This window comes from Leucoraja erinacea, chromosome 29 (assembly GCF_028641065.1).
Source record: "Leucoraja erinacea ecotype New England chromosome 29, Leri_hhj_1, whole genome shotgun sequence".
Lineage (NCBI taxonomy): Eukaryota > Metazoa > Chordata > Chondrichthyes > Rajiformes > Rajidae > Leucoraja > Leucoraja erinaceus.
Window position 1 is genome coordinate 20,186,674 of NC_073405.1, and position 17,208 is coordinate 20,203,881.

General features: G+C 41.4%; 1 protein-coding gene across 2 annotated transcripts in view; it reads left to right on the forward strand.

Annotated features, from left to right (window-relative positions):
* Positions 1 to 3,275: 3,275 nt before the first annotated feature.
* Positions 3,276 to 17,208, forward strand: part of fsd1 (fibronectin type III and SPRY domain containing 1) — a 31,452-nt gene continuing 17,519 nt past the window's right edge. The window contains exons 1-5 of one of the 2 annotated variants that reach the window (XM_055658831.1): positions 3,276 to 3,489; positions 9,127 to 9,222; positions 11,513 to 11,644; positions 13,619 to 13,720; positions 16,525 to 16,547. In XM_055658831.1, coding sequence (XP_055514806.1) covers positions 3,472 to 3,489; positions 9,127 to 9,222; positions 11,513 to 11,644; positions 13,619 to 13,720; positions 16,525 to 16,547 — 371 coding nt within the window. In that variant the 5' untranslated portion in view covers positions 3,276 to 3,471. Of the gene's footprint in view, positions 3,490 to 9,126; positions 9,223 to 9,689; positions 10,331 to 11,512; positions 11,645 to 13,618; positions 13,721 to 16,524; positions 16,548 to 17,208 lie in introns of those variants that run through there. The other variant, XM_055658832.1, reaches the window with a different exon arrangement.

Sequence of the window (17,208 nt, forward strand, 5' to 3'; positions counted from 1 at the left end):
TTCTACTGCTAGTTGGAAGCCGGGGGGAGCAAGGGGAGTGGAACTGAAAAGGGCATGAGGGCAGAAAGATGAAGAATGGGAAGTGACGGTGAGGAGGGATGAGAAGGAGAATAGAGAGGTAGGAAAGAGAAAGGAGAGGGGGTTTAGGAAGAGAAGGGGGTGGGAGTAGTGGAAGAACGTTATCGAGGGGAGAGGGAAAAGGACGAGGGAAGATAGATTGGGCGGGGGAGAAAAATAGAGAACAGAGCAAGCTGGGAGAGAAGGAAGAGGACAGAGGAAAGGAAGAGAGGAGACCACAAGGGGAAAGAACAGGCATGGGGCAAGGATGGAGTGGAAGAGGGGTCCATGGAATGAAGGGACAGTAGGGAAAGGAATGGGAGATAACGTGAGGAGGAAAATAATGAAAGTGGAAGAGGGGAAGTAGAATGGGAGAAAGAAAGGGTGGAAAGGAGAGCTGATTAATAAGTTTGCAGATGACATGAACATTGGCGGTATTGCTGATAATGAAGAAGATAGTCTTAGGTTACAGAATGATATTGATCAGCTAGTAGTTTCAGCAGAGCAATGACAGATGAAATTGAATCCTGATCAGTGTGAAGTGATTCATTTTGGAGGTCAAATGAGAGAAAAACATTTACCGTGAATGATAGGGTCTTAGCAAGTACTGAGACATTCTGTATAGGGACTTTGGTGTATTAGTCGAAAGATCTCCGCCTGTGTTTGCACGGGCTGATAGGGTGATAAAGAAGAACATTCAGACTACTGGCTCTATTAGCCAGGACATAGACAATTAAAGCAAGAACATCTTGGTACATCATTATGATGGACCGAGATGAGAAAATCATTTTTTACACAGAGAGTGGTGAATCTGTGGAATTCTCTGCCACAGAAGGTAGTTGAGGCCAGTTCATTTGCTATATTTAAGAGGGAGTTAGATGTGGCCCTTGTGGCTAAAGGGATCAGGGGGTATGGAGAGGCAGGGATGGGATACTGAGTTGGACGATCAGCAATGATCATATCGAATGGTGGTGCAGGCTCGAAGGGCCGAATGGCCTACTCTGCACCTATTTTCTATGTTTCTATGTTTCTATGTTTCTATTATCTTCTGAAAAAGGGTCTCAACCAGAAACGTCATCTATTTATTTTCTCCAGAGTTGCTGAGTGACTCCAGATTTTTGTGTCTATCTACATTTGTATAAAACATTGGTTTGGGCACAGCTGGAATATTGTGTAGTTCTGGTGGCCACATTATAGGTGGGACTTTGTTGTCCTGGAGAGAAATGCAGAAGGGATTCACCAGGATTTTCCATTGATGTTTCAGTTGTGAGGAGAGACTGGGTTGGCTGGACTAATTTCCATTAGAACAGAGGAATCTGAGGGGGGATTTAATTGAGGTTCAGTTTAGTGTCGTTTAGAGATACAGCATGAAAATAGGTTCTTCAGCCCACCGAGTCTACGCTGACCATCGATCACCTGTTCACACTAGTTCTATGTTATCTCACTTTCTCATCCACTCCCTGCACACCGAAAAGAATTGACATAGACCAATTAACTAAAAATACCCACTATTCAATCATGGCTGATCTATCTTTCTCTTTCAAACCCATTCTCCTGTTTTCTTCCCGTAACCTTTGACAACATTAATCAAGAACCTGCCAGTCTCCACTTTAAATATACACAAAGACTTGGTCTCCACAGTCTATGGCAATGAATTCTACAGATTTACCACCCTCTGGCGAAAGAAATTCCCCCTCATCTCCTTTCTAAAGGTAGGTCCTTTTATTCTGAGGCTGTGCCATCTGGTCCAAGATACTCCCACTAGCGGAAACATCCACTCGATCAACAGGATCAGCAGAGATAGGTACTCGATGGTCAGCATTGCCATGGTGGGCTGAAGGGCCAGTTTATAGAATGTATGATTTATAATAGTATCCCCAACTACCCACTTTTGCATCTCCAGCACCTGAACATACTATGTTTTGAAATGTAAAGTTACCACTTCTGTCCTTTTGGTACACAGTGGTGCAGTGTTAGCGTTGCTGCTTTACAGCGCTAGAGACCCGGGTTCGATCCTGACTATCGTTGCTGTCTGTACGGAGTTTGAATATTCTCCCTGTAACCATTTGGATTTTCCCCAGGTGCTCCGGTTTCCTCCCACACTCCAAATACGTGTAGGTTTGTAGGTTAATTGACCAGTAAAAATGGTAAAATGTCCCTAGATAGTTCTAGTGTACAGGCGACCGTTGGTCCAAATGGGCCTGTTTCAGCATTGTATCTCTAAACAAATCTAAACCAAAGCTATTGTTCTGATAGCATCAATATCATATTTACAGGTATTGAACCACTCTCTTAGTTCATCCGCTTAACCAGTCAGACTGTGCATTGAAATAGATGCAATTTGGCCATGTATTCCTCCCATGTGTGCCTTATCAGACCCATATCTGCTCTGCCTACTGTAGTAGAGGAGCTATCAGGGAGGAGCGTGAGAGAATGGGAATGAGGGAGGTGGGATAGCCGGGGGAGGAGGGAGTGAGAGAGGGGGTGGCCACTAGAGACAGGCAGGAGGAGTAGGATAGGTGGGGCGAGGGTAGGAGAGGAAAGAGGGAATGTAGGTGGGAGTAGGGCCAGACAGGGAGAGGGATAAAGAGAAAGGGGGGAATGAGAGCGAGAGATAGGAGGGAGTGGGACTAGGCAAGGGGAGGGAAGTGGGGGAGATAAGGAAGAGAGTAAGGGAGAGGAGAGAGGGAAGGAAAGAGGGGGAGAAAGGGATGGACGAAAGGAAGGGAAGGAGGGAAGAAAGAAGGGAAGAGATGGAGAAAAGAGGGAGAGAGAAAGAAGGGGAGAGGGAGGGAAGAAAGAAAGGGAAGGGGGGAAGAAAGACGGGGAGAAAAGAGGGAGAGAGAAAGGGGAGAGAGAGAGGAAGGAAGAGAAACAGAGAGAGAGGGAAGAGGGGGTGAAGGTGACGAGACTAGCGTCAGGCAGGGGTTACGGGAGGACGGCAGGGATGGATGTGGAATGGGTATGGAGCTAAGTCCCATTGAGTGGAGGCCGCCTTCCTCTGCACCGTGAACTACAGCACAGGCACTGACATCAGTGTGTCTCTTTAAAAAAAAAAACATTTTGCCTCTTTGAGAGGTGAACTGAGAGAGTGTTTGTTGTGTTTAAAAAAGAATCCCAATCCCCATGTGCAGCTGCAGCCCTGGAGACGTTTGCGGCTCCGTGGCCACAGCTAAAATCCCACAAAGCTCCTACAAATCCCACAATCCGCTTTCAGACGTGCTGCTGTTGCGCAGAGCCGGAGTGGAGCTATGTAGTTTAAGGCCCCCTCCCTCTCCCTCTCTTTACCAGTCAGTCCCGGTGCTTTGTTCGCTCTATTAAAAGGCGAGGTTTGGAGAAATAAGCAAGAGCAATGTTCTTGCAATCAGTGCTACCTTAAAGAAGCGGAGAAGGAATCCCAGTGGAGGTTTCGCAATGGCAGATCACAACAAGGTAACATTTAGAAAGGAACAATGTTGCACCTGCAAGGGGATGGCTTTAAGCTGCAGAGTTGGGGCTGGGGTTGGGTTGAAGGGAATGCAATTGACCTGATCCAAGGCTGTACCTATTTTAATGCTGCAGCACGAAATATATTTCAAAAACACTCCGTGACCTTTATTTCTGTGGCTTAACGAGAGAAGGCAAATGTAAAAACTAATTCTAGATATCGATAGGAACTGGGGTTATTTTAATGTGTAGACCAGGGTTCCAAAATGGGAGAGGAGATTATAAAACATTGCTTTAATAGGTCGGCTACAGACTGTTCTAAACGTGGATACATTTGCACAACTGTTTGGTGCATTGATATTTTATTTGTGGTTTATTATAAGCCAGTTGTTTATACGTTGTATGTTTAAATACCTTGCATTGATGTGTTTTTTTTATACTTGGTGCAGTTAAGTAACAAGTTGCATCTTGTGATTGTTGAGGTCTGCGTTTGAAATGAGTGTCAGCATTTCTTCTGGCCCAGTTCCCGTGCCCCCCCCCCAGAACTGAACACTTGAGCACTGCACCGGCGGCTCCTTGCTGTCGGTCCAGTTTATAAATATGATTATATTTGCAACCTAATCACAATTTCATGACCAAAATGGCTGAGAGGCATCCGAATTACTGAAACATTGCTTGGGTTTATCATCATTGTTTCTGACATTATGCTGGGATTTTTTTAATTTATTGAATATTTCTGTTGTGGACTGATCTAAATGAGCTTGAATTCTGCCCTTCCTGGAATTCTGTAGGCTGCCTTGGATGTGTAGGCTAACAGTACACCACTTATGTTGTATGTAAATAAGGGGATAATTGGGCTTGCTCCATCCCTAGATGTAAATTGAGGCAACAAAGGCACTTGGTATCATTGCCTGAAAGGCCTGAACTGCAGGCTTTTGCTACAGCCCCCCCCCCCGAAAAAACAAGTAAGAGCTCTAGGATTTAAAGGTGTGTTTTCCAATGTCATTTCCAGGCTTCCCACTCACCAAGGGGAGAATTGGGCCTGAATATCAGGCAGAGAACAAGGGAGACAGAAGTTGTCTGTAACAAAAGGTCAGAGCAGATAATGCTTAGTGGTAGCATACAGAGCAGTAATATCACAATGGAATAATACCAAATTGGTGTAATCCTTCTTCAAAATCTACAATTAAATTGGGCTTGGAAGAGAGAGCTAGATCAGCCATGATTGAATGGTGGGGTAGACTTGATGGGCCAAATAGCCTAGTTCTGCTCCTATCACATGATCTTGTGATAAACTGACTCTTCTAATGAAATGATGATTTGAAATAAATAGTAGTTAATGATTTTAACCCAGATTTTCTGTGGTTTATAATATCTCAAATTAGGAGGGTTTGCAGGGAGAGATAGACCCCATTTACAAGTTATAGTAATAGAATTAGGCCATTTGGCTCATCGAGTCTACCCGTCATTCATTCATGGCTGATCTCTGCCTCCTAATCCCATTTTCTGCCTCCCCATAACCCTTGACACTCGTTCTAATCGAGAATTTGTCCATCTCTACCTTAAAAACCTGACCTCCACAGCCCTCTGTGGCAATGAGTTCCACAGATTATCTACCCTCTGACTAAAGAAGTTCCTCTTCAACTCCTTTCTAAATGAGTGCTCTTTAAGCCATGATTGAATGGTGGAGTAGACTTGATGGGCCGAATGGTCTAATTCTGCTCCTATCATATGAATTTATGTAATACAGGGACCATGGGAACTCTAAGTAATATCATTTTGTTTTTGCTCAGTGGGAGCAACTAAAGGGCAGTGTTATCGGTATTTAAATACCCAGGTTAGTGTAGCAGGAGACCACTCAGCCCCTCTATCCTGCTCTGTTTGGTCTTGCGAAAATGCGTGATCTGTATGAAGAGACAGGTGTTTAAAGCTCAGTAAAACCATCTTATTTTCAGCTTTAATTATTACAGTCATGATCATACAGTATGGAAACAAGCCCTTTGGCCCAACTTGCTCATACCGACCTACATGTCCCATCCACACTAGTCCCACTTGCCTGCGTTTGACCCTAATCCATCTGAACCTGTCCTGTCTATGTACCTGTCTAATTGCTTCTTAAACATTGCCATAGTCCCTGCCTCAACTATGTCCTCCGACAGCTAGTTCCATACACCCGCCACCCTTTGTGTGAAACAATGACCCCTCAGATTGCTATAAAAATTTTCCCCCTTCACCTTAAACCTTGTGTCCTCTGGTTCTTGATTTCCCCCACTCTAGGCATGAGACTCTGCATTTACTTGGTCTATTCCTCACATGTTTTTGCACATTATGTTTGGACAATTTTTTTCCCCTGTTGCTCAATGTGATTTTTGCAAAGGTATGTAAAAACTGTATTACATGTCAACTGGCAGAGCACAACAATCTTGCCCCCCCCCCCCCCCCCCCCCCCCCCCCCCCCCCCCCCTGCTTCTACATCAACCAAAGGAGAATATGATACAGATATAAGGGCATATTTTAGCCCTTGGGTGGCCGTCTCGATAGTGAGTTTTGGCAACATGCTGCAAAGATGCAGGTGAACCTAAGCCTTCAGAGCATGGAGTAGTTTTGAAGCATTCCAAGGGCACAAGAAACTGTTCCCATTGCCCATTGTGTCTAGTCCAACATTCCTTAAGATAATGGCTGATCCTCCATTCATTCCAACACACATTTCCATAACCCCTTAATTCCTTTCAGCATCTGCATTTTTTGCATCAGTGATGAAAAAAATGGATACTTAAATGAGTTGGATGTGACTACTTGCAAAGCAAATGAATAGGCCCTGAATGAAATTGGGTTTTACCAACATTTTTCCTTTATTTTCATTTATTGCATGGGTGGAGGAAGAAAGACGTACAACATGGAAACAGGCCCTTTGGCCCAATATGCCCATGCAAATCAAGATGCCGCATCTACACATCTACATTAAATCTTTCCTATCCATTCCAAATGGATTTTTTTGTTTTTTTTAATATTTTTATTGCAAGCATATGTACAGATAGTAATAAATGACAAATTGGTTACAGAGTTCTTCCATAGCTTCAATTTTTTAAAAAGTTTTTTAAAGCAAATAAATAAAGAAAGAATGTCTTTTAAATGTTGTCTTTTTCTTATTGAATTTAATGGGAACCAAGATGCTAAAATTCCCCTCGTGCTAGGCATACTAAACTCAGAGAAGATGTTTGTTTGTAATGAAGATCAGTAACCTCAGATGTATAATGGCAGAGAATTAACTTTCCTTCTTCATCAATAGCTATCCTTTCATTGTGTATTTAGAAATGGGATTCTTTTACGTTTGACCCTTGGGTAATTTGCTAGTCTGTACCCACATATTGAAGTTTACCGTATTAAATGGTGAGCTCATAATCATTTCCAAAAAAGCGTTGGTGAGGCCACATTTAGAGTGGCCTCACCAACTAACTAGCTCACCATCTGAGCTATAGGGAGAGGTTGAGAAGGCTAGGACTATTCGTTGGAGCACAGGAGCATGAGGGATGAACATATAGAGGTGTACAAAACCATGAGAGGAGTAGATCGGGTAAATGCACAGTCTCTTGCCAAGCTTAGGGGAATCAAGAACCAGAGAACAAAGGTTTAAAGTGAGGGGGGTGGGGAGGAGATTTAATAGGAACCTGAGAGATAACATTTTTACACAAAAGGTGGTGGGTGTATAGAACGAGCTGCCAGATGAGCTAGTTGAGGCTGGAACTGTCCCAACATTTAAGAAACATTAAAAAAGATATATGGATAGGATAGGTTTAGAGGGATATGGGCCAATCACAAGCAGGTGGGGCGTGAGTAGACGGGACATGTCAGTCGGTGTGGGCAAGTTAGGCTGCATGATTCTTATCTAGCTACTACCATTGAAATGAATTGACATTATCATCACTGAAAGTTACTGCCATTAAAGCCTGATCGGAAACCTAACCATCCAACATGTGTCGCAGAAGAACGGGAAAGCATGTGGATTGCGTACTAGAAGTCTTGCTTCCTGTTTTTCCCAGTGTCCTTTCCACCCACCAGCTGAAACCAGAGTGGGGTGTTTAACTTTGCTGGATGCAATAATATTAAAAGTTCAACAAAGCCTCATTCTCCAGTGTAAACATCTACTCCTTCGTGAAAGGTGTGCTAGAGCTTCAGTGTGTCCCATCTAAAAAATGACCTGCAATGATTCAAGGGACCTGCCAAAACCAAGAACGTCGCCACTGAGATGGGAAAAAGATAGCAAATGCAAGCTGCTGCGTCTGTAAGCTCCTTCAATTCACCACCTATCCTGAGTTTGAAATGTATAGTTGCTCTTTCGTCATTGAATCAACAAGCAGAACTGTGGAAATGTCTACTCCGAATCCACAACCAGTTCATGAAGGTGTCTGGTTTCCACGCTTGAGATCAGTTTTGGATGGATAATCAATTCTGGCTTGCCAGTGACATTCCATGAAGACCATTTTATTCAAAATAAATAATACAAACTTTAGTCTTCAAAGGCTTGGGTAATATTTAGTTACAGAGCAGTCATTTTGCGGCAGAGGTCATAAGTGATAGGAGCAGAATGAAGCCATTCAGCCCATCAAGTCTAGTCCGCCATTCAATCATGGCTGATCTATCTCTCCCTCCTAAGCCCATTCTCCTGCCTTCTCCCCGTAACCCTTGACAACCGTACTAATCAAGAATCTATCTATCTATCTCTGCAGAGAATCGGCTCCCTTGACCATCAGCCCCTTGTTTACATTAATCCCGCTTTTCCTTATTCTCTCCACATTCTAATCAACTCTCCCAGTTATGGAGGAATTGTTTTTGTTATGATGTGGATCATTAGTATGTGATGGGCCTTACGACCTTGAAATTCCTTATAGGCTGCTCTGTGTCATCTCAGTTGTGTTTAGTTTGGGTTTAATTTATTGTCACGAGGTACAATGTGAAGCTTTTTGTTGCATGCTATCAAGTCAACAACAAGACTGTGCATTACTGCAATCAAATCACCCACAGTGTACAGACACAGGATAAATGGTATAACATTTAGTGCAAGATAAAGTCCAATTAATGATAGTAAAGATTTTGGCAGATTCCATGGAACAAGCCCTCATGAATCATTACAGGCCATTTTTTTAGATGGTAAAACAGCACCTGAAGCTCTTGAATGCTTCACGCTGTTCGCTCATGAAGGATTAAATTTACCACCTCAATCTCGCTAGGCAGTATTTGAATTATTAATGTCTTTTTTTTCCCCAAAGCATTTTGCCAACTTTAAATTTAGCTTGGTCATGCAAACACTGGTGTCCATCACGGGTCGCAACAGCAAAGTAAACCATCTAACCATGTGCAGCATTGTTTGTTATGAAACCAAGGTAACTGGACCAAGTCCATGTGAAGGATGTCAGTGTTGAGAAGATAAATCATAACATTATGGTTGAATTATAACTAGCTATATCAAAATCAATGTGGGTGGGGTAAAACATTACTAAAGACTCTTCATAAAAAAGTAATCCCATACTTCTGTAAACAATTCTTTTAAGAGATGTGGATTATGAGTTTTCACCGGAGAAAAAAAAATTGTAATGAGTTTACAGGATTCTTCTCCAGCTCTAACCTTCACTTAACATTCCTCAGATGTGTTTAACGAAGATTATAACTACACTGGCTGTGAAAAATGAAGAGGTCCAGAACTTTGTCTACCAGCTACAGCAAACCCTGAAGAATGTTGAGGTAGCTCTAGTTCTTTCAACTCCATGTTTACAATGAGCTGCCTATTGAACTCTTCATGAGCTTTCAGCCAAGCTTGATGTGTGATGGCTTTGTATGTGTGAAGTGTTTATGTGTGTTGGCTTTGTGATGATATATTATACCTGAACAGGATAATGGATAGCAGCGACAGATTTATATTTCAACGTATTCTATTTGCTCATTAAACTCCGTTTATTCACCCCTTAACCAGCAGCCATCCCTCGGGCTTCAAGTGTTCCAACTGTACGGAACGGTTCATACTGGATGTTGGCTATGTACATTCACTGAGGGTAGTGACTATGCCAAAGAAGTTAACCAAATGAGGAATGGCCATTTCTGCTTCTCTACAAAATCTGAAATGTATAACTGTTCTAAATATCCATACTATAAATATCCTGAAACTTTTTTTTTTAAAAAATCTGTGTGTGAAAATTCCGCATGAGGGGTGTCCAAAACTGGTGACCATAAATATGAGTGACATTTGCCAGAAATTAATTTTCCCTAAGAAAAGAGTGTGGAGTTTACTGCCATGTAGTATTTCAACACTATGAATGCATAGGAAACAGCAAAATTATAAGAGTTACTTGATTTGCAAATGGTTGATTTAAGAATTTTCACTTTATTGTCGTTGATACTTCGGGGTATGTGTTTTTAATTAACAAAGTTATTTTGTACTAACATGAATAGCATGCTGCTTTCTATTCATAGAAATACACTGCACTGAAATAATCCATAATGCGTTGGCCACAACACGCTTTTGATTTCTGAAATTTTGCTTAATGTAACCTGTTCTAGGAATGCATCCCTTTCATTAATTGAGGGGGAGAGGAATCGAATGGACTTGCTGATGGAAAAGATAAAGTAAAGTGCAAGGACCCCTATGATACAGAGGCGCAAGTGGCTGTGATTCAAGAGTAAAGCTGCCAGCTTTAACAAAACCCGACAAGTTTGCTTTTAGCTTCTAGCCAAGTGCAGGGGAAGCATTGCAGGAATCGCAGCCACATGACGTGCTATAACATAAAAGCAGCTTTCATTTTTCCATTCCTCAAATATGGACAGCGAGACGAGCAACAAATGGCCCTTGTGATTAGTAAGTGAATGGTGCATATTGTGTCCAGAGCCATGCCCATTTAATCCATGTTGGGATGGGGATGCTGGTCTCTTTGCACCTGATATCGAAACAACTGCGAAAGGAAGAATTAACTTGGCTTGTTGCTCATTATATTGCTCTTAAGATAACAAACAACAAAACTCTGCAGTGATGACCATGGTGTATTTTATTAAACTCTGGCATTTCAGGCTGAGGGCAGTGTGGGACTCTGTTATTATGCTCATTACTATTGAATAATTAATCAATAGTTTAGTTTAGAGATGCAGCGTGGAAACCGGCCCACCGAGTCCATGCCGACCAGCGATCCCCGCACACCAACACTATCCTACACACACTAGGGACAATTTAAAATATTACCAAACCCAAATAACCAAATCTGTACATCTTTGGAGTGTGGGAGGAAACCAGAGCACCCAGAGAAAACCTACACAGTCACGGGGAGAACCTGTAAACTCTGTACAGACAGCACCCACAGTCAGGATCGAACCCGGGTCCCTGGCGCTGTAAGGCAGCAACTCTACCGCTGCACCACCATGTCGTCTTGCGTTGAACAAGGTCTGAAGCAGTGATCAGCCTCTGCACATTTGCTATGTGTTCAGGCATGAGTTGCTATGAGAGATGTAACATCCGTGTGGATAAGAAAGTGCTTTGAATATTGTGGTATTCAACATCAATGCAGAGATATTTAACAAAAGTAATTTGTATTTGGACCTGGTTTACGAGGGATAGTTGTCATGGATTCTGGAGAAGCCAGCATAACAGCCACTTGAAATACCATTGCTCACAACCAAAGATGCCAGAGTAGTTCTTGGAGCAATTCACATCTGAAGGATAGAATCTCAAACAAAGTAGCTTGCAGTTTGTACTGCCCAGCCAGGGTGCTATTTGTCTGAATGGCGTGGGCATGCGAAACACAATTGTTAAAACATAATTGCAGTATTGACAGTCCGAGATGACACTGGTGACTTCATGAAAGTCAATAGTTGTGCCTTTCACATTTAATTCACCTGAACTGTTAGGTTGGATACAGTGGGGAACCCATACTGATTCCATCCTGTTCGAATTTTATGTTGAGGAGATGCGGTCTGTATTTAAACTTGCAGACCAATATTTCATGCCTTGTGATTTGCTTTCCTTCAACCTGCCCTCTTTGTTTCTCAGGATAATTCTGAGCGAGCTCTCGGAGACCTGGAAGTGGAGTATAGCTCGCTGTATAACATCCTTGATGAGTTGAAGGAAAACATGGTGACAAAGATCAAACAGGAACGAGCCAGCAAGACATATGAACTGCAGGTTGGTTGGGCATCTTGTTGGTAGAAGGTTCAGCTGTGTCAGAACATGAAAGTGACAAAGATTATTTCGCTGATCTTGATATGTCATCTAGGAAATTTTAGTCCACCATTATCTACATTGTGGTATTTCACTCATGGCTCAGTCTGTGACAAAACATTAAGGTGACCCCTCCCTGGGTACTTTCATCTTTCATCCATTGTTCTTTATCTCTCCACATTACCATCTATATCTCTTGTTTCTCTTAATTCTAACGAGTCTGAAGAAGGGTCTCGACCCAAAATGTCACGCAATCCTTCTCTCCAGAGATGCTGCCTGTCACGCTGAGTCAATAATGTTTTATTATTAATGTGTCATTCCTAACTGTCACTGTATGTCATGTTGTCACATGCGGGAGGAGCATCAACGCAAATTCCTTGTATGTGAATACTTGGCCAATAAACGTATGCATTCATTCCTCCAACCTTTTGTGTCTATCTAAGGGGATCACAAAAACCATTTGGGTATTTGGAACTGACACATTCACCCAGGCATTGAACAATACAGAACTGTGAATGGTAAACTTTTCTGTCTTTTGGATTCTACAGTTTGCATGGATCACCATTGGGATAAAAGCATTTATATCCACTTTTGGACAGAAACTGGTAACTTAAAGGATCATTTTGGCATCTAGTGCAAAATATGCAATTGCAGTGCATATCAGCCCAGGCTATTTCTATTCCAAAGATAGACACAAAATGCTGGAGTAACTCAGGCAACATCTCTGGAGAGATGGGATGGGTGGTGTTTCATGTTGAGACCCTTTTAAATTGGGAAATCTCCCAATGTATGTAATTTCTAACAGCCACTTACATGGGTAAATAAAATGTGTAGAAAAGAACTACAGGTGCTGGTTTACACCAAAGATAGACACAAAGCTGGAGTAACTCGGCAGCTCAGGTAGCATCTCTGGGGAAAAAAGAAATAGGTGACGTTTCGGGTAGATGTATGTCTGAGTAAACCTCATTTTAAAAGTTGACACAAGGAACAGTGGTGTATCCTCGGGTAAATTGCTTGTATGCTTCAGGCTGGTTTTTGTGATTCAACTTTGAAGGAAAAATGCAAATACTGAGCCAAACTAATGCTAAATAAAGGATTCTATTGATTGGAACAATGGAAACTCGAATGCATTCTGTCTCCATTGCTTCTGAATCCTTCTGCGGTTTGATTTCACAGCATGTAACATTCCTTCCCAAACAATTACAATTCGGCGCCACAATGTCTTGACCAGTGAGAAAACTGGGTTTAATGATTGTTTCTAGACTCCAGCAATATTTCTCTCGTACGAAGAGCTGTGCCAGGCTATAGATCACTGGAACTCTTTATTTCTAAACTACCAGATGTTTAAATGGTTTACAAATAGGGAGCTACAAATGTGCCGTTATTTCTTTACTCCAGAATGTGCCAGTGAAAACATCAACCCTGAAGCAAGTTGTTGATACACAGGTGGTTTTCAGCAAGACTTTGTTTAATTGTCAATCTGATTATTCATCCAGTTACGTGGACTCGCTTGAACCAATAGAGTCAGGAACTCTGACTTATGGTGCTCTGGAGCTGCAAACCACTGTTGTCGAACTACAATTTGCATCAGATATCCAAAATCTATGGCAGTTTCTTTCGATTTTCAATCACTTCTCTATGTTGTCTCGCTCCTCTCCATCCAAACCAAGTTGAAGTTAAGTTTCATCAAGCTGATACCGATTGGAATTCAGTTGTGATCCATGAAAACTGTGAGGAACATTATAGCTTAGAAGTATGTATTCTGGTAAAATGTCAGAATAGGATCTACACTACCTACTTAACGCTAATTTTGTCTCTTCTATCTGTGGTCTTGGCAGTTCACTTTAAGTCCTGACCGATGAGTTTGCCTGATATGCTGAGTTACAGATTATTCTGGATCCCTCATTGACAATTATTTTGTACCCCACTCCACATCAGAACCAACTGACGGTCTGTACCAAGGCTTTGGAGAGTTCAGAAGAGCTTCTGGAGTTTGCAAACCAGACATTGGACCACACGGACACTGATGGATTTAACCAGGTATCTGCTTTTCCCCAAACTGTTTTTTGTTTCACATAATTAATTAAAGTTTGTCAGAGGCTACGGGGAGAAGGCACGAGAATGGGGTTGAGAGGAAAGATAGATCAGCCGTGATTTAATGGTGGGATAGTCTTGATGGGCTGAATGGCCTAATTCTCCTCCTTGAACTTATGAAGAACAACCCATATCAGAACTTTGTAAATAATTTGTGAAGGAATTGTAATTTTGAATAAATCCTCTCAATGGAGGGAGTTGCATATTGTGTCATTGATATGTTAAAGTAAAATGGGAGATTAATCCAGGACCTTTTGAGCCATTGTTTGTTTTACATTTTCAAGAATGCAAGTCATTTTGTGGGATTTTTTTTTTTTTACATAATGGCCACTGTTTAATCAAAGTTCTGATCTGTGTTCCTGCCCCTGCCCTTCCAGATTATTGTTAGCAAGATGAGTCAGTCATGGATGCTAACTCTATCTGTCCCAATCACTTTATGGAGGGCAGGAATTGCAACTGAATCCATTCACTTGCCAACTCATTGAATTTTGCCCTTTTATATGCTTGGTAAACCTTGCAGCTGAGACCAATGTTGAATCAGACCCACTGTTTTAAAAAATAAATAAATAAATAATGGCATTGACTCTAAATGTGTTTTTTAAATGGTACCGTGAAGATTTATACCATAGATGAGGTGTGATATTATGAGCGCTGGAGGATGAGGGGGTCGTCTTATAGAGGTGGAAAAGATAATGAGAGGAATAGATAAGGTGAATGTACAGTATTTTACTTGGAGTAGGGAATCAAGCACCAGAGGGCATGGGTTTAAGATTTTACAGTAACCTGAGGGGCAACTTTTTTTACACAACAGGCAGTGGGTATATGGAACAAACTGCCAGAGGAAGTAGTTGAGGCAGGCACTATCACAATGTTTAAAAACCATTTGGACAGGTACGTGGAGATGCTAGGTGTAGAGGGATAAGGGTCAAATGCATGCAGGTGGGACTAGTGTAGATGAGGCATGTTGGTCGGCGTGGGCAAGTTGGACCTGTTTCTATGCTGTAGGACTCGTGACTAATAGTGCTAAAATGGGTCAGCACAGTTCCCATGGATCTTGAATGGAAAACTGCCAACTGTGATGTGTTTGCTGAGCTGCTGACAAGAAACGCCATTAATCCTTGAACAAACTTTTCATGAGGTAGAGAGAAGCTGTGTGGAAATTGAGGTGATCCCGCCAATTAGGTCCCATGCTACTGCAAGACATTAGATAATCAAGGCATCAGAGACGAAGCAAAGAACTGTCAACGTTCAACGTGTTAGCAACTCCTTGCAAATTTTGCTGCGAGTTTCCTTCTACAGTAAATTTATCAATGGTGATAAATTGTACCATGAGCTCCAATTTATGCTGACCAGCAGGAAACCGATGATGCGTTTTGTGTCATCAGGGACCTTAAGGTCTGCATCAGTTTCCTGATGGGTGTACTTTAGATGAAGAGAGACAGGCCCTTTTGGCCCACTTTTGGCCCACTAAATGTGTGCCAGCACCCATTTTTTTACTCTAGTCCTACCCCATTTAACCTATCAATCTGTACTTTTTCTTTTGATTGCAGCACCTTTGCCAGTCTCCCAGACATTATTGGCAGCCAAATCCAACTCGTACTACTAAATAGAATTTGTATGAGATTTGTGCATTCAGTTTAGAAGAAGCTGTTGATGGATCCAATGTTTCTGTTGCTTTCTTTGCAAATGTGACAAAGTATTAATTTTTCAGGAATTATTGCATCAGGTTTGGGAAGTCTGAATTACTTCTTAAAGATTTGGTTTATGGTCCTGAAGGCTCAATTGATAATAGCCTTAACAGGCACAGCCAAGATTAGCTAATCCATACATAGAATCTTCCTAGCCGGGTTAGTTTTGTTTCTCACTTAAGGCTGCGTTTAACAACCAAGGAACGATGATGCTATTTAAGATTAATGTTACTGGAAGTAGAATATTTTGTTTCTCCCTCTTTTCATTAAATATTACTTTCTTGTAAAATGTGAGTTGGTAAATCATTTTAATTTCTTTGGCTGTTTTAAAAAATAAAAAATAAAAAAATGACATTAAAAAAAATCTGGAAGCAATCAGATTTGTTTTTAAATATGCCCCCAAAAGAATGGTGAAAAACAATACATTTTCGCATGTCGCAATTATTGATTCCAGAAGAGTTTAGAGTTGCAGCAGAAAACGGGGAAGTGAAATGGGTTGAAAGGCAAGCGGAGCTTGTAAAGTTAAGATAGACACTAAATGCTGGATGGAGTAACTCAGCGGGACAGGCAGCTTCTCTGGGTCTCCAGTTACTCCAACATTTTGTGTCTATCTTCAGTGTACCTTCCCACACGTTTCATCTGCTAGTATAGTTAAGATGTTTTAAGTATTTTGAGCATTCAAGTATACCTGATATTTAAGTAGATTTGTTATGTATAATACTGTTTGCTTCTAAATCACAATACATCGAGAAATCAAAGCCAGCCAACCTTGAAATAGTAAAAGATATGTGAACCAATTGACAGTCAATGGATTAATCAAAGCTAAGGCTAGGCTTTATCGTTTGTGGTTGTAAATGTGTTTGCCCAAGATTTTATAATTGGGATGAGGTTTTACAATGCTGTATTTAATTTGGATGCTTTAAATAAAGATCATGGCTGCCTGGTTGTGGTTTGTGGCTGGTTTACCTTAACAGCAATGTACACTTTTGCTCAACTGGTGTTTGAATAATTATGCTGATTTGCATGTTTGATCTTATCTTTCTTCTCTTTTCTGCTTTAAAGGCTGCCAAACAGATTAAAGATAGGTATTGTAAAATACTTTTGCTTCTGATGCACGTTTGTAATAATCTAACTTCAATTAAGAACTGCACAAATCTTTTTCTTGCTTTGAGTATTTAATAAACCACTAGCATTTTTGCTTGTTCTAGAAGTCAATCCTATTTGGTGTAGATGCATCCCATTTTAGTGCGTTAGTGCCAATTTATGATCACAGTTTATGTGCTTCCTTTGTTTAACAAAATGAAATCAATTAAAAATATTTGTGTGTGTGTGTAAAGGAGTATATATATAAAGGAGTAAATTATGGGCGGCACGCTGACGCAGTGGTAGAGCTGGGTTCGATCTGTACGGGTGCTGTCTGTACAGAGTTTGTACGTTCTCCCCGTGACCGCGTGGGTTTTCTCCGGGATCTCCGGTTTCCTCCCACACTCCAAAGACGTGCAGGTTTGTAGGTTAATTGGCTTGGTATAATTGTAAATTGGCCCTAGTGTGTGTAGGGTAGTTTTGGTGGACCGAAGGGCACTGTTTCCACGCTGTATCTCCAAAACCTAAAACAAGACTAAACTATTGTTAAATACTGCTGATCTACAATCAAAAACTTTAAAGCATTTTTCCATTTGCACAAGTTCCTTAAACACCTGGCCTAAAAAGTCAAAATTTCCATCTCTTGTTTTAACTTAATAGACA